The sequence below is a fragment of the Suncus etruscus genome, chromosome 9, assembly GCF_024139225.1.
Source record: "Suncus etruscus isolate mSunEtr1 chromosome 9, mSunEtr1.pri.cur, whole genome shotgun sequence".
Classification (NCBI taxonomy): Eukaryota; Metazoa; Chordata; class Mammalia; order Eulipotyphla; family Soricidae; genus Suncus; species Suncus etruscus.
In genome coordinates, this window is record NC_064856.1 from 29,683,603 (window position 1) to 29,708,480 (window position 24,878).

Below are 24,878 nucleotides of genomic sequence, written 5' to 3' on the forward strand. Positions count from 1 at the left end.
GCGACAACATGGTGGAAGCGCTGGGCTTGGTCCCGACCATCGGCGAGGATGACGAGGTGCCGGTGGAACCCGAGTCAGACTCGGGCGACGAGGAGGAGGAGGTAGGGTTCGATCTCTCTTGGCCATGACCGCCTGACGGGTCCCGAGGCCCTCGGCCGGCGCCTGGCCCCTCTCCATTTGCAGCGAGCACCGCGTGTTGCCCCAAGTCCCCTCCCGCTGCCCCGTCTCAGGTCAGCAACCTGCCAGGCGCCCTGAGGTTGGCCCTGGACTCTGCTTGCTGCAGCCCGCCGGGCGCTGCCCCTGCCTCTGCCGGGACACCCTGAGATAGACCCTTTGGCCCTGCCTGTCCCCCCACCCCGAACCCCAATGTCTGGACACCCACGTTGCAGCCTCCCTGTCCTCCTCCTGCCTTTCTCGACTCTATCCGTTTCTTTGCTTTCTTTCTGGTTTTTGGGTCCCACCCGGCAGCGCTCAGGGGTTCCTCCTGGCTCTGTGCTCAGAAATCGCCCCTGGCAGGCACGGGGGACCCTATGGGCTGCCGGGATTCGAACCACCGTCCTTTTGCTTGCAAGGCAAACACACTACCTCCATGTTATCTCTTCGGCCCCATCCTTTTTTCTGTCTTTTTTTGGGGATCCTTTCTCTCAGTCTCTCCTGGTCCTCTATATGAGAGGGGGGAGTGGGAGGGGCGGAGAAGAGAGGAGAGGAGAGATGTGCTGAGAGAGAGTGTGTGTGTGCCACCTACACTCTGTGTGTGTGTTCTTTGAGTCTCGGTTTTGTGTGTGTGTGTGTGTGTGTTCTCTTGAGTCTCCTGGTTTGTGTGTGTCTGTCTGGGGTTTGTGTGTGTGTCTGTGCCACCTACACTCTGTGTGTGTGTTCTCTGAGTGTCTCCTTGTTTGTGTGGGTGTGTCTGTCTTGGGTGTGTATGTGTGTGTTCTCTGAGTGTTTTCCTGGTTTGTGTGTGTGTGTCTGCCTTGGGTGTGTCTGTGTGTGTGTGCCACCTACACTCTGTGTGTGTGTGTGTGTGTGTGTGTGTCTGTCTGTCTGTCTGTCTGTGTCTGTCTTGGGGCCACAATGGGCAGTGCCCAGATTAGTGCTCAGGTTACTCCTGGCTCTGTGCTTAGGAGTGACTCCTGGTGGTGTTTGGAGACCATATATAGTGCCAGGGCAAGTCCCTCACCTCTTGTACTGTCTCTAACCTCTGCAGTTGTCTGTTGCTGGGTTTTGAACTCAGTTTTCCTTGACTCTCTCAAGGCCTCTACTTATTGGTTTTGTTGTTGTTTTTGTGTTTTTGGGCCACACCTAGTGACGCTCAGGCCTTATTTCTGGCTATGCACTCAGAAATCGCTCTTGGTTTGGGCATATGGGACGCAGGGGGATCAAACTACAGTCCATTCTAGGCTAGCGTGTGCAGGCAGATGCCTTTCTGCTCAGTACCACCGCTCCTGCCCCTTGTTTTTCTTTTACCTCTATGCTATCTCTCCAGCCCCCAAATACAAAAGATTTTAAAGTTATTTTTTGTTTTTGGTGTTTCATATTATGAGAGACAATCTGAGTCATTGTGATTTCCTTATTGAAAATTTGCATAAAGGTTTTATTTATTTTTGTTTGTTTTTGGGTCACACACACAGGGGCTTTCAGGGGCTACTCCTGGCTCTGAACTCAGAAATTGCTTCTGGATGGCTAAGGGAACCAAATAGTATGTCAGGCATCGAACCACCATCCATCCATCCTGGATCTTCTGCGTGCAAGGCAAATGCCCTATTATGTTATCTTTCCGGCCTTCATAAAGGCGTTTAATATCAGTTTTCTCAGTTGTTCTCTGTGTGTTCAGAAAGAATTGTTCTTTGGAGCCAGGGTAGATAGTGGGACTTGTATGCAGTGGTGTTCAATCCTTGGCATCCCATATGAGTTCCCTGAACTCAGGTGTGCTTCCTGAGTGCAGAGCCAGAAGTAATCTCTGAGTATCTCTTTGTATGGAATCAAAAAACGAAAAGCGGAGGGGCCTTTAATTTTTTTATTGAATTTCATATTCATTGTAATGAAGTTTATTGTGTTTCCTACATACTTTTTTTGATGGGGCCACACCCAGTAGTGCTTGGGGCTTATTTCTGGCTCTTGCTCAGGGATCACTACTAGTGAGGCTTGAGGAGACCATATGGGATGCGGGGATTTGAACCTGGGCCAACCCTGTGCAAGGCTTAACTGCTGGACTTTGGCCCCCAATTTTTGTTTTGTTTTGTTTTTGGGTCACACCTGGTGGCACTTTGTGCTCAGAAATTGCTCCTGGCAGGCATGGGGGACCATATGGAATGTCCTGGTCAGAGCCACCATCCATTCTGGCTTGGCTGTATGCAAGGCAAATGCCCTACCACTGTGCTATCTTTCTGGGCCCTTTGGTCGCAATTTTTTTTTGTTTGTTTTTGTTTTTTGGGCCACACCCGGCGTTGCTCAGGGGTTACTCCTGGCTGTCTGCTCAGAAATAGTTGATTTTTACCTTCTTGGGTTCCTCTTTCTTTCATTTTTAATATTCTTTTACTTCGCTCTTAGAATCATCCAGCTTCTCCCTCTTCCAGGGGCCTATTGTTTTGGGCAGAAAGCAGAAAGCCTTACAGAAGAACCGAAGTGCTGATTTCAATCCTGACTTCATTTTCACCGAGAAGGAGGGAATGTATGATGGCAGCTGGGCCATGGCTGATGTCTTGAGCCAACTCAAGAAGAAGGTAAGTTGACAGTGGTTGCAGTTATGGGCTAGGGATGTTACTATTGAACACTAGGTTAGGATCTGGTATTGATCTCATTGCCCTTTTTTGTTGCTTTTGGGTCACACTTGGCAGTGTTCAGGGCATACTCTTTGTTCTGCATTTGGCTCATTCCTAGCAGACTTGGGAGACCATATCAAGTGCCTGAGAGTGTACCGGGGGTACCTCTGCAAGGCAAGTGTCCTGTGCACTGTGCTATCTCTTAGGCCTTCCTCACTGCCTTTTGCCATTGTTTTATACTCATTAGAATACCATAACATCTTTGGAAACATATGATGTAATTTTGATGAAATGTAAATAGGTGGTTATAAATAATCAACTCATAGTCTTTTTGTTTGTTTTATTTTGCCTTTGGGCCACACCCGCCGATGCTCAGGGGTTATTCCTGATTCTGAGCTCAGAAATCCTCCTGACAGGCACAGGGGACCATATGGGGTGTCGGGATTCAAACCACCATTCATCCTGGGTTGGCTGCTTGCAAGTCAAACTCCCTACTGCTGTGCTATCTCTCTGGCCTCACAACTCATAGACTTGATTAAAACTAAAGTCTGAAACGTACAAGGAATGATTTGTAAATGTAAGTCACAGCAGCATAAAATTAATCTCTTCAGAGACACAGCTTTTGTTTATTGATTGATTGCGTTTTTTGGTCCCAATTCTTTCTATATCTATATCTATATCTATATATCTATATCTAAATATATATATCTATATTTATCTGTCTTCTGTCCATCCACCCATCCATCCATCGCTTTTTGGGCCACACCCAGTAATGCTTAGGGCTTACTCCTGGCTATGTGCTCAAAAATCGCTCCTGGCTTGGGGGACCATATGGGATGCCGGGGGATCTAACTGCGATCAGTCCTGATCAATCCTAGGTTAGTGTGTGCAAGGCAAATGCCTTACTGCTTGTGCCACTGCTCTGGCCCCTTCTATGTTTTTGTTTTGTTTGGTTTTTGAGTTTTGGCCCACATCCAGCGGTACTCAGGGGTTATTCCTCACTTTGCTCAGAAACTACTCTTGGTATACTTGAGGGACCATATGGGATGCCTGGGATCGAACCTTGGTAGGTCGTGTGCAAGGCAAATGGATTATCTGCTCTGCTCTTGCTCTGGCCCCAAGTCACAAGCCTTTTTTGTATTAACATCTGAGGCCTCATTCACTTCTTTCATAAGTCTTTGCCATATGAATTTCTTTTTATGCCTTTATATTTTGCAGAGGGCAGCCACTACATTGGATGAGAAGATTGATAAAGTTCGAAAGAAAAGAAAAACAGAGGTGAGACAGCTACCCTAAATTCTACGGTTTCTCTTTGAGTTTGAGTTGGGTATGGTTGCTTTAGGAAGACTTCTGTGTTGCTTGTGATTAGTCACAAATTTTCCACATAGCATTCTGGCCAGTCTCTTGAGCTTTTGTTATTTATTGTTTCCTGCTTTATTGTAAAAATTAAAAAAAATTTTTTTTTCCAGGATAAAGAAGCCAAGTCAGGGAAGTCAGAGGAGAAAGAAACAAAGGAGGGCTCTGAATTGGAGGAGCAGAAAGATCTTGAAGGCAAAACTGAGGAAGGTTCAGAAAATGAAGACTCTGAGACTGACTATTCATCGGCTGATGAGAACATCCTTACCAAAGCAGGTAGACTATAAACTCTGGTGCTGTCAGAATGGGGATGGGAAACTAGAAAAGGTCTGCTTTTACTGCAAAGCACTTTTTTATTGGGGGGGGGGGGTCGTCACATCCGGCAGCGCTCAGGGGTTACTCCGGCTCTACGCTCAGAAATTGCTCCTGACAGGCTCGGGGGGCCATATGGGATGCCGAGATAAGAACCACTGACCTTCTGCATGCAAGGCAAATGCCTTACCTCCATGCTATCTCTCTGGCCCTGCAAAGCACTCTTGCTATGCTTATTTATGCAATCTGGAGCTGTATAAGTTTCTTTTTTTCTTGGGGTTTTTTGGGTCACACCCGGCCACGCTCAGGAATTACTCCTGGCTCTATGCTCAGAAATCGCTCCTGGCAGGCTCGGGGGACCATATGGGATGCCGGGATTCGAACAACCGACCTTCTGCATGCAAACGCTTTACCTCCATGCTATCTCTCCGGCCCCTTTGCTTGGGGTTTTTAATTGGCATTCTTGCACTTTTATCTCATCTCTAGAACCACACACATGCAGCCACCTCTGTGACTCAGATAGATATTAATTTTTGTATTGGGGGGGGTGTTGGATCACACCTTGCAATGCTCAGGTGTAACTCCTGGCTCTGCACTCAGGAATTACTCCTGACAGTGCTGGATGTGCCCATATGGGATGTTGGGGATCAAACTTAGGTCATTTACATGCAAGGAAATGTTTTACCTGCTGTACTATCATGCTGGCCCATAACTAAGATATTTGGGATGATAGATCTTTCACATTCCACCTCACAAGTCCAGCTATATGGTGACTGGCACTTCAAAAATATTTCTTTTTTTTTTTTTTTTTTTTTTGGTTCTTGTGCCACACCTGGCAGTGCTCAGGTGTTACTCCTGGCTGTCTGCTCAGAAATAGCTCCTCTCCTGGCAGGCACAGGGATTCGAACTAACCACCTTCGTCCTGGATCGGCTGCTTGCAAGGCAAACGCCGCTGTGCTATTTCTCCAGGCCACAAAAATATTTCTTGCAGGATTGAGTATAGTATATTTTAGTTTTGGAGGTTGTGGGAGAGCATACTCTGGTGCTCAGGGCTTACTGCTGGATCCCTCCTCAGGGATCATTCCTGGCAGGTCTTGGGTCTGGCACATGCAAAGCAAGCACCTTACCCGCTGTGCTATGGCTTAAACCCTGGAGTCTGGCCTTGGGAACTTGCAAAGTTTGTTTCCTGTCTGACCTTTTGTAGATGATGGAATGCAAAGGATGGCTCTTTTGCATTGGTGCACAATGTCGTCATCTGTGAATCAAGCTTAATGACTAAATTCCTCACATTGGGATGTGGAGTTAGTGAGGGAATCACCTAGCAGTGGTCGGCGAGCCGCATGGGGCTCTTCACACTTTTTTTTTTCTGGCCACACCCATTTGATGCTCAGGGGTTATTCCTGGCTAAGTGCTCAGAAATTGCCCCTGGCTTGGGGGGACCATATGGGACGCTGGGGGATCGAACCGTGGTCCTTCCTTGGCTATCGCTTGCAAGGCAGACAGACACCTTACCTCTAAGCGCCACCTCACCTGCCCCATCTTTACACTTTTTTTTTTTTTTTTAATTTTTTTTTTTTTTTTTGGTTTTTTTTTTGGGGCCACACCCGGTGACGCTCAGGGGTTACTCCTGGCTATGCGCTCAGAAGTCGCTCCTGGCTTGGGGGACCATATGGGACGCCGGGGGATCGAACCGCGGTCCGTCCTAGGCTAGCGCAGGCAAGGCAGGCACCTTACCTCCAGCGCCACCGCCCGGCCCCATCTTTACACTTTTTAATGTGGCTCTTTTGTGTGCTGGGTGGTGCTCCAGGATCAGAACTCTGCTCCTAGCCTCTGTCAGTGCTAAGGAGCAGAGTCCTGACTCCTGGAGCGGCTGCCCGGCACACTGAAGAGCCACATTAAAAAGTGTAAAGAGCCACATGCGGCTCATGAGCTGTGGCTTGCCGACCATTGAAAGTATTCAGGCCAACGCCTAGTAGAGTTAGTGCTCAATTATGATGGACCTTGACACTCAGCTTATGTTTCTCTATAGATACCCTCAAAGTCAAGGAGCAAAAGAGGAAGAAGAAAGGACAGGTGAGCATAGGCTTGGAAACTAGAATGCAACTTGATCTTCACCACCTGGAAAGATTTTAAGGTAATTTTGTTTTCTGGTTGTCTTGTGCTGCATTTTCACTCTCTCTGAATTTCTCTCGAGCAGGATGCAGGAGGATTCTTTGAAGATGCATCTCAGTATGATGAAAACCTCTCATTCTCGGACATGAACCTTTCCCGCCCTCTTCTGAAGGTAATGGAATTATTACAATCCCCTTAACTAGATCTGCAGCCTTCAGTTTGACTTTTTGCTTTTTTCAACCACACAACTCCCAGGGAACCTGCTTTCTCAAAAGCTCCATTGTGTATTTCCTCTTTAACAAATGCCCCAGTTTCTCATGGAATAAAAGCCCAAAGTCTCGTTTTGGCATTCAGTGCCCTGTCTTCTATTGTATGGTAGCACTTTCTTCTTGGGCCACCCAGCCACTTCACTGGCCCTTAGTCTAGTCGCACAACTTTTGTAGGCCCTTTGTGTTTAGTTTTTCTTCCGTGGAAAATTCTTCCAGATAAATTTGCTTTGCTCCTACTTGTGTTGAGTCTGTACTCCTTGTTTAATGAAATCTTTCCTCCAACACTACTGTAAATGGCCCTGTTCCCTTGAAGCCAATGTTTTCTCTACACTGCATTTATGTCCATGTGACATATATTTGTTTGGGTCTGTGTCTTCTACTAGAGTTCATGTTTTTGATATTTTAGCTGTTTTGAATTTCCCCCTGTTGTATCCTTAGTACCTGGCACGTGCCTGTCACTGGTGTTAGTTGAGTTCGTGTTTGTGACATTAATGATTAGTGAGCACTGATTTGAAACCTGCCTTCTTTTTTTTTTTTTTTACCTTATTTGTTTTGTGTGGTAATCTCCTGTCCCCTGCTCTCCAACCATGTACTCTGCAGGCCATTACTGACATGAACTTTAAGCAGCCCACGCCCATCCAGAAGGCATGTATTCCTGTAGGCCTGTTGGGGAAGGACATCTGTGCTTGTGCAGCCACTGGGACAGGTAAAAAGGATAGTATTGTGGATTGGGAAGGAGCCTGACTTGTGTTCATTAGGGGCTGAGGTTTTTTTTTTTTTTTAGCGGGCGTTGGGTTTTGGGCCACACCCTGTGCACTCGGGTTACTCCTGGCTATGCGCTCAGAAATCGATCCTGACTTGTGGGATTATATAGGACTCTGGGGGGATCCAACCTAGGCTAGTGCAGGCAAGCCTTATCCCTTTGCACCACCGCTCCAGCCCCTAGGGTCTGAGTTTTATTGTTTTGTTTTGGGGTCACACTCAGCTGTGCTTGTGGCTTTTTCTTGGCTCTGTGCGCAGGGATCATTCCTGGTGGGCTCAGGGTAGTATATGGGGTGCTGGACATCAAACCTAAGCAGGCCACATATAAATGGTGTGTGTGTGTGTGTGCGCGCGCGCACACACGCGCCTGAGTAGGCCATATATAAATGATGTGTGTGTGTATGTGTGATGGTGGTGGTGGTGTAGATCTACTGGAGGATCCATCCACCCCAGTGCTCATTTTGAGAAGTTTATGAGCACTTCCTGTTTGTGAATTCTACACTCCACTCCTGCCAGCCATCTAACAACAGTGAAACAGAAGAAATAGGGAAAATATTGGAGGGAGGATAAAATGAGGGGCTCAGAGGTTTGACTTAGTGGCAAAGCTCTTGCTTCATTCCATCCCCGGCACCACAGTCTTAATTGACAGTTGCTTTGTTTCCTTTTGTGCAGACACATTGTGTTCAGGTGCTTGCCTAAACCCTAAAGGGACTTCTTTCCTTTAGGTAAAACTGCAGCCTTTGCCCTGCCCGTCTTAGAGCGTCTGATCTACAAACCCCGTCAGGCTCCTGTCACCCGAGTGCTTGTGCTGGTTCCCACTCGGGAGCTTGGCATCCAGGTGCACTCCGTCACCAAGCAGCTGGCCCAGTTCTGCAACATTACCACTTGTCTGGCTGTGGGTGAGTGTTTGGTTGCAAACTGGCAGCACCCATAGGACAGACATAGTTGAGAATACATGTGCCTCTTGCCTGAGAATTTACAGTATTAGAAGGTCTTGTGTAGTTGAATCCATTTGAAAACAGAACGGTGTGTTTTCAAAGTAGATGGTAAGTGAAGACTCTGGCTTGCAACTTTGTAAAATCTGCCAGATCTGAGTTTTGGCAGTCTTCATCTCTGGATTCCTTTGCATATGTGCATGACCACAGCTCTAATCTCTGTAGGCGGTCTGGACGTGAAGTCTCAGGAAGCAGCTCTCCGGGCTGCGCCTGACATCCTCATTGCCACACCGGGTCGTCTCATTGATCATCTCCACAACTGCCCCTCCTTCCATCTCAGCAGCATTGAGGTGCTCATTCTGGATGAGGCTGACCGGTAAGCCTGAATGGTGGGCATCTTAGATCCCAACAACCTTCCGCTTAAGAGAGCAAGTAGCCTGTCATGTTACTTGTCTACGTGACTCTTGCTTTTGCTATCAATGTATAGGAGGTAGGGTTTTGTTTTAATATAAAATATAAAGCCTAAAGTAAAGTCCTAGTGTTGTGGTGTGAGGCCTTTCTTGTAACAGTGCCTATACCCCTTCCGATGCTGGGTCTGAAGAATGTTGTAGTGGCAAAATAATTTCACAGGCAGTCAGAGTTTCTTGGAGTTAACCAGCTTTATTCTACAGCCCTATCTGCCATATGCATTTCTTCACATGGTTTCTATGCTAAACTTTTTTTTTTTAGTTTTTGGGTCACACCAGGCAGTGCTCAGGGGTTACTACTGGCTCTGTGCTCGGAAATCACTCCTGGCAGGCTCCCACATGGGATGCCGGGAATCAAACCTGGGTTCCTCTGGGGTTGGTCATGTGCATGCCCTACCACGCCCTACTGCTGTGCTATCACTCTGGCCCCCTATGCTAAACTTTCAAGCAGCCTCTCTTCGCTGCTTCTCCTCTGGCTATCTGCCTGTTATGCTCTCTGCTACTCCTAAGACATGTCTTTCTCATCTCTTTCTCCGCTACTTCTCCGTACTTCCTTGCTGAGTTACAGCCCCCTGGCAGCTCCTGTTTAATAATCTCCCAACCTCCTCTCTTTTTTTGGTTTTTTTTTTTTTTTTTTTTTTTTGGTTTTTGGGCCACACCCAGCGGTGCTCAGGGGTTACTCCTGGCTGTCTGCTCAGAAATAGCTCCTGGCAGGCACGGGGGACCATATGGGACACCGGGATTCAAACCAACCACCTTTGGTCCTGGATCGGCTGCTTGCAAGGCAAACGCCGCTGTGCTATATCTCTGGGCCCACCAACCTCCTCTCTGGCTCACTCTCTCTCTTTTTAATTTTTTTAATTGCTAATTGAATTGCACAAGCATTTTGGGTTCATTGCCTTCTCTCATTAAAAAATATTTCAAGGGGCCGGAGAGATAGCACAGTGGTGTTTGCCTTGCAAGCAGCCGACCCAGGACCTAAGGTGGTTGGTTGGAATCCCAGTGTCCCATATGGTCCCCTGTGCCTGCCAGGAGCTATTTCTGAGCAGATAGCCAGGAGTAACCCCTGAGCACCGCCGGGTGTGGCCCAAAAAGCAAAGAAAAAAATTTTTTTTCAAGAAAAAGAGAAATAGTGAAGCAAGGTAGAATTTTTTTTTTTTTTTTTGCTGGATCACATGCTAGTTTTATGTAAACAATTTTTTATTTGTTTTATATATATATATATATATATATTTTTTTTTTTTTAATTAAAAAAACCCTTCACCAGTGCAACATTCCCATCACCAATGTCCCAAGTGTCCCTCCTCCCCACCCCACCCTGGCCTGTGCTCTAGACGGGCTTTCTACTTCCCTCATTCAGTCACGTTTTGTTATGATGGTTCTCAGTGTGATTATTTCTCTAACTGCACCCATCATTCTCTGTGGTGAGCTTCATGTCATGAACTGGACCTTCCAGTCCTCCTCTCTTTTGTCTCTGAAAATCATTGCACAAATGTCTTTTTTTTTGGTTTTTTGGGCTACACTCGTTTGATGCTCAGGGGTTACTCCTGGCTAAGCACTTAGAAATTGCCCCTGGCTTGGGGGGGGACCATATGGGACGCCGGGGGATCGAACTTCGGTCCTTCCTTGGCTAGCACTTTTAAGGCAGAAGATACCTTACCTTTAGCGCCACCTCTCCGGCCCCGCACAAATATCTTTTATTTTTCTCAAAACCCATAAATGAGTGAGACTATTCTGCGTCTATCTCTTTCCCTCTGACTTATTTCACTCAGCATAATAGATTCCATATATATCCATGTATAGGAAAATTTCATCTCTTCTGACCGCTGCATAATATTCCATTGTATATATGTACCACAGTTTCTTTAGCCATTCATCTATTGAGGGGCATCTAGGCAGTTTCCGGAGTCTGTCTATTGTAAACAGCTTTGCATTGAATATAGGCGTGAGGAAGGGATTTTTGTTTTGTATTTTTGTGTTCCTAGGATGTATTTTGGTATAGCTGGATCATATGGGAGCTCAACTTCCAGCTTTTGGAGGAATCTCTATATCGCTTTCCATAAAGGTTGGACTAGACAGCATTCCCACTAGCAGTGAATAAGAGTTCATTTCTCTCCACATCCCCGCCGGCACTGCTTGTCCTCATTCTTTGTGATGTGGCTCACTCTCTTATCCCCTCACTCTCCCAGGCAGACTTCTCTCCTACCCATTCCAGGTGTGGGCTGTTCTGATCGTTCAGGTGGAATAAACAAGAAGTTGGGGGAGGGGATACCCATATTCTCAACCCTTTTTTTTTTTGTTTTGTTTTTTGTTTTTGGGTCACACTCGGTAGTGCTCAGGTGTTACTCCTGGCTCTCTGCTCAGAAATTGCTCCTGGCAGGCTCAGGGGACCGACCGTATGGGATGCTGGGATTCGAACCATCAACCTTCTTTTCTTTTTTTTTTCTTTTCTTTTCTTTTTTTTTTTTTTTTTTTTTTTGGTTTTGGGCCATACCCGGCGATGCTCAGGGGTTACTCCTGGCTGACTGCTTAGAAATAGCTCCTGGCAGGCACGGGGGACCATATGGGACACCGGGATTTGAACCAACCACCTTTGGTCCTGGATCGGCTGCTTGCAAAGCAAACACCGCTGTGCTATCTCTCCGGGCCCTAGCTCCCAGTTCTTATCCAGCGTTGCTCAGGGGTTACTCCTGGCTGTCTGCTCAGAAATAGCTCCTGGCAGGCATGGGGGACCATATGGGACACCGGGATTCGAACCAACCTGGATCGGCTGCTTGCAAGGCAAACGCCGCTGTGCTATCTCTCCGGGCCCCAGAAATAAAAATTTTAAAGTAAAACAATTTGAGTATGTGTCAGACTTTTTTATTTTAAATGGGGACACCAGTGGTGCCCAGAATTTACTCCTGGCGGTGCTGCGGGCCATACGGGATACTGGGGATTGAATTTGGGTTTAACTATGCAAGGCAGATGCCCTTAGTCATTTGTACTATCTCTCAAACCAGACTTTATATATATATTTTTTTGTGGGGGGGGGAAGCTACACCTGGTGACGATCAGGGTATACTCTTGGCTATGGTCTCAGAAATCTCTCCTGGTTGGGTGACCATATGGGATGCTGGCGGATCGAACCGTGGTCTGTCCTAGGTTAGCACATGTAAGGCAGACGCCCTACAGCTCGCGCCGCTTGCTCTGGCCCAAACCAGACATTTTGTAAGTTTTTTTTTTCTTACCAAAATACAATTTACAGTACTATGAGTATTAGTGTTTTGAGTGCAATTACTGCCCCATACTATCACCAGAATGATAAACCTTCATCAAGTCATGAGGTCTCACGTGGTTCAGTTGGCAAAACCTCAGAGTTTGTTTTCATTGGTCATGGAAATAAGCTCATTTTCACTGAAATGACCATTTTTCTCTCTTTCAGTTACAGACACACACAGATATGCATACCCTAATTATGACAGGAATGAGCTCATGCTATTTCTAATCTCTCAAGTCTTTCAAGAGCTTGGTCATATTCTTTCTCTCTTTCTCTCATTCAAACACACACATACAAAAACAAACACAGACACCCTTTCTTAGGACTTGAGTGAGGTCATATGGTCATTTCTCCTAATTCTGCCCCTTCCCTGCTTCTCAGGATGCTGGATGAGTACTTTGAGGAGCAAATGAAGGAAATCATCCGCATGTGTTCCCACCACCGTCAGACCATGCTGTTCTCAGCTACCATGACAGATGAGGTATGTTGTGGTGGTTTGTGAGGAGGGTCTTGAGGTACAGAGGATGACCCTGGGCAAAACTGGAGGGCCAGCTCTGGCTTGAAATCAGACCTGCAGCTGAGCAAATCATCTTTGTGCCATGCAGGTGAAAGATCTGGCATCTGTCTCCCTTAAGAATCCTGTCCGGATATTTGTGAACAGCAATACGGATGTGGCCCCTTTCCTGAGGCAGGAGTTTATCCGGATCCGACCTAATCGGGAAGGGGACCGGGAAGCCATTGTGGCAGGTGATAGCCAGGACAGGATAGAATCTCTTGACATAAGCTTTTTGTTGGTGCCTCCGTAGCTCCTCTCTTCATTCTCCCCTGCCCAGTGTAATGGTCTAAATTTATCCCGCTGGTGGTGTGCCCTGAATTTGTCTGTCCTTCCTTTCCTTGTATTGTCCATTAGTCCTTCCATTCAGTCATTGCTGTATTGCTGAACCTTTTTTTTTGTTTGCCTGTTTTTTTTTTTTGTTTTTGGGTCACACCCGGCAGCGCTCAGGGGTTACTCCTGGCTCTAGGCTCAGAAATTGCCCCTGGCAGGCTCAAGGGACCATATGGGATGCTGGGATTTGAACCACCGTCCTTCTGCATGAAAGGCAAATGCCTTACCTCCATGCTATCTCTCCGGCCCCATGAACCTTTTTTTTTTTTTTTTTTTTTTTAAATCTGAAGTTCTGGTCCTTGGTCTGTTGCCTGAATAATTGTAGCAACCTCTTAGGTGGCCACTTGCATTCACCCATTTCTGGGTAGTTCTTTGGCAATACATAAAGAGGATCATTTTCAAGTGGACAGACAGTGTCTTACTGGCCTGTTGAATACCAACCAGTGGCTTCTACTCAGACTAAACATTCCCCTAGTGAGTCATCAGACATTTGGGTCCAGATCCCTGGCTTTGGAATCTTGGTGTCTTGGATCATGGGTGTTTTAGTGATAATTTCCAGCCTCTTTTGAATGCCTTTTTTTTGGGGGGGAGAGGCTTTCCTGGCTCTGTCTCCCCCTCCACCCTTCAGTCTCATGGCTTTGGTTACTGTGGACTATGGAAAGGGCTTTTCTATCTTGGTTCTGGGAAATTAGCTCTGCAGGGGCAAGGACTGCATCTGTCCCCTTCCCTGCAGCCATTTTTTGAAGACACTCATTCTCTCCTCCCTGCCAGCACTGCTGACGAGAACCTTCACAGACCACGTGATGCTCTTCACCCAGACCAAGAAGCAGGCCCACCGCATGCACATTGTTCTGGGACTCATGGGGCTGCAGGTGGGGGAACTCCATGGTAATTTGTCACAGACACAGCGGCTGGAGGCCCTCAGGTGAGGTTGGGGAAAGGTTTTTACAGCTCCCACTCATCCCTCTGCACTCAAGCACTGTGTCTGTTCAGCAGAGGGAGAAGGATCTCTCAGGCTATGCTTGAGTCATGGCAGTGACCTACTTATTCTGGGGCCAGAGAGAGATAGGATAGGGATTAAGGCCACTTTCTTTGCATGTGGCTGATCCAACTTTGATTCATGGCACCATAGATGGTCCTGAGTACTGCCAGGAATGATTCCTGAGTGCAGAAGCAGGAATAGCCCAAACACTGCTGGGTATGACCTTTATCCCACACCTCCCTCTGAGTGGTCTGAGATCCACTCAGAACTGTTGTTTTACTGAAATTGTTACATGTACATGCCTGGGTGAACATCTCTTTATTCCCATATTCAGGCGTTTTAAGGATGAACAGATTGACATCCTGGTGGCCACTGATGTGGCAGCTCGTGGACTTGACATCGAGGGAGTCAAAACGGTGAGCATGTCTTAGCTTTTTGTGTCCTTCCTATTTCCTGGACTCCAGAGCTGACCTCTTTTCACCTTTGCTCTTCTAGGTCATTAACTTCACAATGCCCAACACCATTAAGCATTATGTTCACCGTGTTGGTCGAACAGCACGAGCTGGCAGGGCTGGGCGCTCAGTATCTCTAGTAGGTGAAGAGGAGCGGAAGATGCTGAAGGAGATTGTGAAGGCGGCAAAAGCCCCTGTAAAGGCCCGAATACTCCCCCAAGGTGAATAGGTGTTGCTGTGGCAGCTCAGGGCAGGTGGGGTGGACAAGGCAAGGGCTTAGGGTCTGAACCTGCATGCTGGGACCATGCAGGAGGTAGCATCTCACAGTGAGCTCTGCTGAATGTCCCCTGGACAGCCTTATTCATCTCAGGGTTGGCCTTCCATCTCTTAGATGTGCTCCAATTTTGCTTAGGTATTTCCAACCTGTGCCACTGCTCTGGCCCCTGGAACTGTTTTTTGTTTGTTTTTGGTTTTGGTTTTTGGGTCACCTGGCAGTGCTCAGGGGTTACTCCTGGCTCTATGCTCAGAAATCGCTCCTGGTAGGCACAGGGGACCATATGGGGTGCTGGGATTTGAATCACCATCTGTACTGGATCGGCTGTGTGCAAGGCAAATGCCCTACCACTGTGCTATCTCCAGGCCTTAGAACTGTTGTTATTTTAACCTTGTAATATCCATTCTGATATAGATTTGGAATATTGCAGGTCATATTTAAGAGGGCTGGAGCCACACCTGCCTATACTCAGGCTGGATGGTTAATGCTCTGCCCAGGAAGGCAGAACTGCAGGCCCTTTGGTTCTGGGGGACTCCAGTGAACATAGCAGTGTATTGAAGTCCTAGGGCCACACCTGCCATTGTGTTGGGCACCATGTGTTACCTGCACTTAAAATGGGCCAAGTGTGTACAGCTCTGCTGTCACATTTCTTTAAAACAAGTTGAGGGCAGACTAATACCTGGCAGTGCTCAGGGGTGACTCCTGATAGTACTCAGGAGACCATACGTGGTGCCAGGATTGAATAGGGATTGATTATATGCAAGGCCAGTGCCTTAACCCTTGTACTATCTTTGCAGCCCCTAAATTAAATTAAAAAATTTTTTTTAACTTGAGGTTTTTGCCACAGCCAGTGATGCTTAATGGCTACTTTATGTTTTTGGGTCACACTCAGCAGCGCTTGGGTTACTTCTTGCTCTATGCTTAGAAATCGCTCTTGGCAGGCTTAGGGGACCATGTGGAATGCCAGGATTTGAACCACCATCAGTCCTGGTTTGGTTGCGTGCAAGGCAAATGCCCTACCACTGTGCTATCTCTCTGGCCCAGCCCTGAATGTTGTTTCTTTTATGTTTTTTTTTTTTTTGGCTTTCTTGGGGTCACACCTTGCAGCACTCAGGTTACTTCTGGCTCTATGCTTAGAAATCACTTCTGGCAGACTCGGGGGACCATATGGGATGCCCGGATTTGAACCACCGTCCTTCTGCATGCAAGGCAAACATCCTACTTCCATGCTATCTCTCCAGCATTGTTGGGGTAGTCTACATGCAGAGCATGTATGTGCTCTAGCCTTGGAAGCATCTTATTCGTTCATTTATTTAGGGACACATGTAATGCTATTCAGGGGATCTGGGACTACAGTGCTTCTCAATCTGGTCTGGTAGTACTCAAACTATGGCCATGCCCACTCCTCTGAAAGCGGATTGCCAGAGATCCACTCCAGGCCCTTGTTTGGACTGAGTACCTACTCACTTAGGCTGCATCCAGAGCCTTTTTTCTTTTTTTTGGTCACACCTGGCAGAGCTTGGGTTACTCCTGGCTCTGTGCCCAGAAGTTGCTCATGGCAGGCATAGGAGACCATAAGGGATGCTGGGATTCAAACCACCCATCTGTCCTGGGTCAGCTGCCTGCAAAGCAAATGCCCTACCGCTGTGCTATTTCTCTAGCCCCTGCAGAGGCTTTTAAAATATCTTTTCTTGGGGCCGGGAGGGTGGCGCTAGAGGTAAGGTGTCTCTGCCTTGCAAGGGCTAGCATAGGACGGACCGCAGTTCAATCCCCCAGCGTCCCATATGGTCCCCCCAAGCCAGGAGTGATTTCTGAGGTCATAGCCAGGAGTAACCTCTGAGTGTCAAACAGGTGTGGCCCAAAAACCAAAAAGTATATATATATATATATATATATATATATATTTTTTTTTTTTTTCTTTCCTTGAGATGTCATCCTCAAGTTCCGGGACAAGATTGAAAATATGGAGAAAGATGTGTATTCTGTCCTGCGGCTAGAGGCAGAGGAGAAGGAGATGCAGCAGTCAGAGGCCCAGGTGAGGATCTTCTGCCTTTTGGCAATGGTTTTAAGTTTTTGCTTCTGGTATTTGGGTGCTTGTAGGCTACTCTGACTCCTATTGGTGCTTGAGGGATCAGATTGAACCCAGGCATCCACAGACGAAGCACATGCTCAGCCTATTGAGTTATGCTCAGGGGTCGTCAGGGGTCATGGCAGGCATCCCTTTTGCTATGCCTACAGATCAGCACGGCCAAGAGGCTCCTGGAGAAGGGGAAGGAGACAGCAAACCAAGAACCTGAGAGGAGTTGGTTTCAGACCAAAGAAGAGAGAAAGAAGGAAAAAAGTATGTTTGGAACATCTTTTAAAAACTGAATATAGATGGGACCTGAGCAGTAGTATAGTAGGTGGTATGTTTGTCTTGCATGTAGCCGATCCAGATTTGATCTTTGGCATCCCGTATGGTCCCCCAAGGAACACCAGGAGAATCCCTAAGCATTGCCAGGTGTGATCCAAAAAAACATAGAATTACCCTGGGACCCAGCAGTTTTTTTTCCCATATCTAGACCCAAATGTATTGAAATGGACTTTCACAAATACTTCTGATTCAGTGTTCATTGGAGTATTTCACAGTAGCCAGAATGGAAACAGTCATGCCCATCAGATAATGAGTGAATGCACAAAGTGTGACAAAATGAACTCTTTAACTCAGCTATAACTTAAGTTTTGATGTAGGTTTGCAAGGATGAATCTTAAAAATCTAAGTAAAAGAATTCTGTTTTTTTCTTTTTGCTTGTTTGTTTGTGTTTGGGCCACATCCTGTGGCGCTCAGGAGTTACACCTGGGAGGCTCAGGGGAACCATATGGGATGCCAGGGATTGAACTTGGGCCCGTCCTGAGTTTGTAGCATACAAGGCAATTCACATTCAGTCCCCAGCATCTTATAGATTTCCTGAATCTGCCAGGAGTGATTCCTGAGTACAGTGTCAGGAGTAACTCTTGAGCATTTCTGGGTATTGTACCCCCCAAAAAACTTGGGTGTATATATATAATTTTAATCTGGGCCACACCATATCCACTGAGCTATCACTCTTGCCCCTATAGATAGTTTTTTCTTTTCTCAAAGTAAACCTGAGCATTGCCTGGTGTGGCCCCAGAACAAAGTGAATATATGCATTTCTTATTTAAAATTTTATGTATGCATGATAAATTTTTGTTTGTTGTTTGTTTTGGCTCACACCCAATGACAGACACGAAGGGGTTTCTTCTGGCTATGCGCTCAGAAATCCTCCCTGGCTTTAGGGGACCATATGTGACGCCGGGTATCAAAATGGGGTCTGTCCTAGGTCAGCCACATGCAAGGCAAATAAATGCCCTACCACTGTGCTATCGCTCAAGCCCCGCATATATACATTTTAAACCTAAAATCTGTTGTTCTTTTCCAGTTGCCAAGGCTCTGCAGGAGTTTGACTTGGCATTAAGAGGAAAGAAGAAAAGGAAGAAGTTTATGAAGGATGCCAAGAAAAAGGGCGAGATGACAGTGAGTTGGAGTTGGCTTTAGAGTTGGGTTCCTTTCTCCACATGGGATAGGGCTTCTGATCTACACTGTGCTCACCTGCTATCCTTCTTCCCAGGCAGAGGAAAGGTCCCAGTTTGAAATTCTCAAGGCACAGATGTTTGCTGAGCGGTTGGCCAAGAGGAATCGCAGAGCCAAGCGAGCCCGTGCAATGCCTGAGGAGCAGCCTGCTATAAGTCCTGGTAGGCCCGGCACATAGGGAGAAATAGGGAGAAATTCCCACAGAAATAGGGAAAAAATTCTCTGGGTTGATTAAGAACCCACTGTTTTTCTCCACTAGCTTTTTTGGCTACACCTGGTCATGTTCAGGACTTATTCCTGGCATTGTCTGTACTCGAATATTCCTGGCAGTGCCTAAGGGACTATGAGATGCTGGGGATTGAACCCAGATGGTTATGTACAAGTTAGGCCCTCTATCCACTACTATCTTCAACCCCAAAATCCAGTTTTATTAGCTGATGTTTATGATGATGGTTTTGGGGCCACACCCAGATGCTTAGCTCTTCCTGACTAGTAGTGCTTAAGGGGTCATATGTTGTGCCAAATGTAAGGGTTGCTAAATGTATGGCAAATGCCTTTCTTCTTATGCTCTCTGTGGCCTAAACCACTATGTTGTTGGTTGTTTTTTTGCCACAGCAGCAGTGCTCAGGGGATATTCCTCTAGCATTCAGAAACCATTCTTGGTGGGCTCAGGGGACCATAAAATACATGGGGGTTTGAGTCTGTTGGCCATGTGCAAGAAGACAGGCACCCTACCCACTGTACTATCACTCTTTTTTTTTTTTTTTTTGGTTTTTGGGTCACACCCGGCGGTGCTCAGGGGTGACTCCTGGCTCTATGCTCAGAAATAGCTCCTGGCAGGCACGGGGGACCATATGGGACACCGGGATTCGAACCAACCACCTTTGGTCCTGGATTGGCTGCTTGCAAGGCAAACGCCGCTGTGCTATCTCTCCGGGCCCTGTACTATCACTCTTAACCAAGACCTTTTTTTTTTTTTTTTTTTTTGGTTGTTTGGTTTTTTTGGCCACCCTTTTAATACTCTGAGATTACTCCTGGCTGTAGAATAACAGCCCTTGGATGGGGCTGGACGGAGGTGGATGGAGAGTTGTCGGGTGAGAGGTCTTTCTCCTCCAGCCCAGGCCACGTATCTGCAACCCCCTCCAGCCATAAGGTTTGAGGTTTCAGGGTAGCAGTGAGGAAATCCGGACAGGTTTCAGGAGATACCTTTTTTTTTCTTTTTTTGGTTTTTGGGTCATACCCCGCAGCGCTTAGGGGTTACTCCTGGCTCTAAGCTCAGAAATCGCTCCTGGCAGGCTCGGGGGACCATATGGGATACCGGGATTTGAACTACTGTCCTGCTGCATGCAAGGCAAAACGCTCTACCTCCATGCTATCTCTCCAGCCCCTGGAGATACCATCTTTATTCAGTCCTGGACAACATGTGTGGCCTATGATAACCTTTTCAGCCCTGCATTGTACCTTGTCTCTCCTTCTGCTGCTTTCTCTCTCAATCCATCCTCCAAAATCATCAATCCCCCTCCTACCCTTCAGGCAAAATCTTTTGTTACCCACCAACGACCCCTCCTAGAACCAGGCAGGTCTTACTAGCATATAAGGTTACACAGGAAAAATGGGGGATGGGCTAATTTATTAGGCTTTGTGCTCAGAAATCACCCCTGGCTTTGGGGGACCATATGGGATGCCCTGGGGATCGAACCACAGCCAAGGCTAGCCTTACCTCTAGCACCACCTATCCTGCACCAAGACCGTATTTTTTGAGTAAAAGTATGTTTAATTGAGTATAGATAAGTTCTTTTTTTTTGTTTTGTTTTGTTTGTTTTTTTGTTTTTTTGGGCCACACCTGGCAGTGCTCAGGGGTTACTCCTGGCTGTCTGCTCAGAAATAGCTTCTGGCAGGCACGGGTCCGGGACCATATGGGACACCGGGATTCGAACCAACCACCTTTGGTCCTGGATCGGCTGCTTGCAAGGCAAACACCTCTGTGCTATCTCTCCAGGCCGGAGTATAGATAAGTTCTTTTGGCTGCAAGTGGCAAAGTGATCCTGTGGTTATTATTGTAGAGAGCTTGGCTCTAAGACAGGAAGGCCCTTCTGACTTTGTAGCCCAGAGCAATTGCTTTTTGGAGGTCTGAATCAGTGGATAGAACTGAAAATTGTTGTTAGGCCATATCACATGTATGGACCTGTTTCATATTTGGGTCCTCCAACTATCATAAATTTTTGTCAGATTCTGATGTCTCATTATTTATCTTGTCAAATCATTAGGCCAGAGCACCCTTTGAACTTGAAACAAGCACCAAGGGATTTGGGATTTTGAGCCAAAGTAACTAACATAATCTTTTTTGTGAATAGCCAAGAAGCAAAAGCAGGGGAAGAAATCTGTGTTTGACCAGGAACTCACCAACACAAGCAAGAAGGCCCTTAAACAGTATCGGGCTGGGTAGGTGTTTTCCTTTTCCCAAGGAGCTATATTCTGTGGTGCTCCACCTCACTTACCTACTTACTGCAGTGCTCAGCCTGGCAAGTGTGGCCCAGCAGTTCATCTGGGTTGGTGGTGCTGGGACCCACCATGTGGTCCCAGGGATTGAACTCGGGGTATATACATATATGAAAAGCATATACACAACCACTTTTGCTATATATCCCAGGACCCTTAAGTTATTCTTGAATTTATCGATATTTTAATGAGAACTCAATAATTTTCTTCATCCAGTCTTTATATAATTTTAGGATCTGCTATTTTTCCCACTCCACAAGAAGAGAGAGGTGTTAAGGATATCTTTACAGGAGTCATGTGTTATGTATGGTCCATACTTAGTTCATTGATAAAGCTTTTCCTTGAGGGAGTGATTGAGTCCCAAAGCAAATATCCTGGTTTACTCTTGGGACTGTGTGGTTCTCTTCCATTATGACTGGCTGTGAATCATGGAAGTAGAACTCATGTTCTCAGGGACTCTCCATTCTTGTGTTCTACACCCAGTAATGCTCAGGGCTTACTCTTAGCTTTGCATTCAGGGCTAAGTGGACTGATAGCCTGCATATTGGTGATCAAACCTGGGTCAGCTTCATGCAAGGCAAGAGCAATATCTATTGCCCTTCCTTTATTTTAACATGGGATCCTGATGTCTACAAACCCAATTTCTAGGTGGCAGAACTAAAATTAGAACCTCAGCCATTGAAAATGAGGCATCCTTAATGCTTGTTCACTGTGAGTCATTTCAGTATTCCCTCTTCTTTTTTTTTTTTTTTTTGTATCCCCTCTTCTCTCACCCACAGTCCATCCTTTGAAGAAAGGAAGCAGCTGGGCTTGTCTCACCAGAGACGTGGAGGAAACTTTAAATCTAAATCCAGGTAATGCTTGTAGATTGGTGGGCTAAAAATTATACCTGTTTGGGATTGAAAAATAAATTTTTTGGTGGAAAAAGCTTAGTATCTTTCTATTCTTGAAATCTGGTTCTTTCTCTACTGATTTTCTTAATAGGTACAAGAGAAGGAAGTAGCAGTGGTACCCAGAAGAAGTTCATGGGGCAGCCTTTAGATTACTTTTCTGTGGAAAGCCATCCTGCTTCAGACTTACCTCCTTTTGTAAAGTGTTATGCAACATTGTGTGTAATAAAGGAAAATAATGAGAATGTTGAGGTTTTTTTTTAGATTGTATAAATTCTTACCTTTTATTTTTTAAGTTGTGGGGGTGTTTGGGCTCATGCAGTGGTGCTAGGGGTGACTTTGAAGGTGCTTTGGGGATTGCATATTGTGCCAGGGACTGAATTGGGGTCATCTACCTGCATACATTTCTGTCAAGGACAGTTCTGAGTTTTTTGTTTTTAATTAAATTTGGGGGCCACACCTGGCGCTGCTCAGGGGTAACTTCTGGCTCTGCACTGGTATACTGGAATACAAGGTATTGATCATGTGTGCAAAGCAAGAGCCCTATTCCATTGTACTATCTTTCTGGACCAGAGTCTTAGTTTAAGGGAAAAAAAAATTTTTTTTTCCTTAATTCAGTAAAGACAATTTAGGGAAAGGAAGGAATGCAGGGAATGTTCAAGATTATGGGAAGTTTCTCCTGAAACAAGATTCCCTTAAGCAAGTTTTTGAGGTCTTGGACAGTTGGTAGGGTGGGGGAAAAAAGAGTTGTAAGTGGTAGGGAATGTAAATATTTCCTAAGCATTCCTGTCACAGTCCAGTCTTCCTTCTTGCTAACTGACTCCAGACTGGTGTGCAGATAGAAGCCCCAAAATTGATTTATTTGCATGTTTATCTGATCACTGGTAGGTGTGATATCAAAACAAAGTCAAGAAGTTTGGTTTTGGGTGTTGGGTGAATTATTTCTCCCAATCCGTGGATGACCTTTTTACCCTAGTAGCTGTTTTCTTTGAAGTGCAGAAGCCTCTCAGATTGATGTAATCCCTTTTTTTTTTCTCTGCTTCCACTTTTGAACAGTTGTGTTTCCTCCTTGAAGATGCCTTTAGTCTCTGTCATGGATTGTTTTGCCTACATTTCCTTTTATATAGCTTATAGTTTCAGGTCTGATATCAAGGGCCTTTTATTATTTTTGTTTTTGGACTATACTCGGTAACTCTCAGGTTCCTCCTGGCTATGCACTCCTGGCTTGGGGGACCATATGGGATGCTGGGGATCAAAACCGCGGTCTGTCCTAGGTCAGATGCGTGCAAGGCAAAAGCCTTACCGCTGCATCACCACTCTGGCCCCTTATATCAAGGGCTTTAATCCATTTTGATTTGCATGGTGTTTGCTTTTTTGCTTGTGGCTACCAATTGTCCCAGCACCACTTGAAGAGGCTTTCCTTGCTCCATCTTGTATTTTTTTGTCCCTATGTCAAAGATTGATTATATGTTGGGAAGGGGGTCATTCTCTGAATACTAAAATCTAGTCCATTGATCTGAGGGTCTGTATTTCCAGTACCATGCTGTGGGTTTTTATTTTCTGTCTTTTTTTGGGGGGATCACACCTGGTTAGTGCTGGCTCTGCACTCAGAAATTGTTCCTGACAGGCATGAGGGACCATATGGGATTCTGGGATTCAAATCACCATCTGTCCTGGATTGGCTGCGTGCAAGGCAAAGGACCCTACTGCTGTGCTTTCTGGCCCACCATTTGTTTTCATGAATATTGCTTTGTAGTATAATTTCAAGTTGGTAAAAGGGATACCTCTTATTCCCCCCCCCCCCCAAAGGTTGCTTTAGCTATTCTAGGGCATTTATTGTTTCAAATTAATTTCAGGAATGGTTGATATGCTTCTTTGAATGTCCTGGGTATCTTTAGAGAGATTTCATTAAATCTGTATAATGCTGTGGGGAGTATTTTTTTTTTTTTTTTTTTTTTGGCAGTGCTCAGGGATTATACCTGGCTCTAGGCTCAGAAATCGCCCCTGGCAGGCACAGGGGACCATATAGGATGCCGGGATTCGAACCACTGTCCTTCTGCATGAAAGGCAAATGCCTTACCTCCATGCTATCTCTCTGGCCCCGAGTATTGTCATTTTTTTGTTTTGTTTTTGTTTTTGGGGTTACTCCTGGCTGTCTGCTCAGAAATAGCTCCTGGCAGGCACAGGGGACCATATGGGACACTGGGATTCGAACCAACCACCTTTGGTCCTGGATCGGCTGCTTGCAAGGCAAACACTGCTGTGCTATCTATCTCTCCGGGCCCGGGTATTTTCATTTTAACGGTTAATTCATTCCCAATCCATGAACAGGATATGTGTCTCCATTTTCTTGTGTCCTTTTATTTCTTGAAGCAGTTTTTTTTTCTTTTGGTTTTTGGGTCACACCCGGTAGTGCTCAGGAGTTACTCCTGGCTCTAAGCTCAGAAATCACTCCTGGCTTGTTCAGGGGACCATATGGAATGCCAGGATTTGAACCACCGTTCTTCTGCATGAAAGGCAAATGCTCTATTTCCATGCTATCTCTCTGGCCCCTCTTGAAGCAGTGTTTTGTAGTTTTCTTTTATAGGTCCTTTATCTCTTTAGTTTACTCCAAAGTATTTAAGTTTCTGTGGCAGTAATGTGAATGGGATTGTTTGGGTTTTTTGATTTTTTGGGTCACACTTGGCCACAGTTAGGGGTTACTCCTGGCTCTATGCTCAGAAATCGCTCCTGGCAGACTCAGGGGACCATATGGGATGCCGGAATTCAAACCACCGACCTTCTGCATGCAAGGCAAATGTCTTACCTCCATGCTATCTCTCCAGCCCCGGGATTATTTTTTTTTTAAATATCCATATCTTTTTTTTATTATTATTTGTGTGTAAGGAAGGCCATTGATTTTGCAAGTTAATTTTGCTTTATGAATCTATTGTTTCAAGAAGCGTTTTGGTAGAGACTTTAAAGTTTGTTTGTTTTTTTTTTTTTTTTTTTTTTTGGTTTTTGGGCCACACCCGGTAACGCTCAGGGGTTACTCCTGGCTATGCGCTCAGAAGTTGCTCCTGGCTTGGG

The 24,878-nt window shown here is 46.0% G+C and overlaps 1 protein-coding gene across 1 annotated transcript; it reads left to right on the forward strand.

The window, feature by feature from the left end:
* On the forward strand, positions 1 to 22,058 carry DDX27 (DEAD-box helicase 27). Its single transcript, XM_049781324.1, has 21 exons — positions 1 to 101; positions 2,577 to 2,723; positions 3,981 to 4,040; positions 4,232 to 4,394; positions 6,460 to 6,503; positions 6,628 to 6,714; positions 7,412 to 7,517; positions 8,299 to 8,472; positions 8,734 to 8,884; positions 12,616 to 12,715; positions 12,840 to 12,981; positions 13,892 to 14,045; positions 14,437 to 14,518; positions 14,598 to 14,775; positions 16,757 to 16,863; positions 17,067 to 17,169; positions 18,269 to 18,363; positions 18,458 to 18,581; positions 20,775 to 20,862; positions 21,699 to 21,773; positions 21,904 to 22,058. The coding sequence occupies exons 1-21, from the start codon at positions 9 to 11 to the stop codon at positions 21,920 to 21,922; spliced, it is 2,292 nt and encodes a 763-aa protein (XP_049637281.1). The 5' UTR covers positions 1 to 8; the 3' UTR covers positions 21,923 to 22,058.
* The last annotated feature ends 2,820 nt before the right edge of the window (positions 22,059 to 24,878 follow it).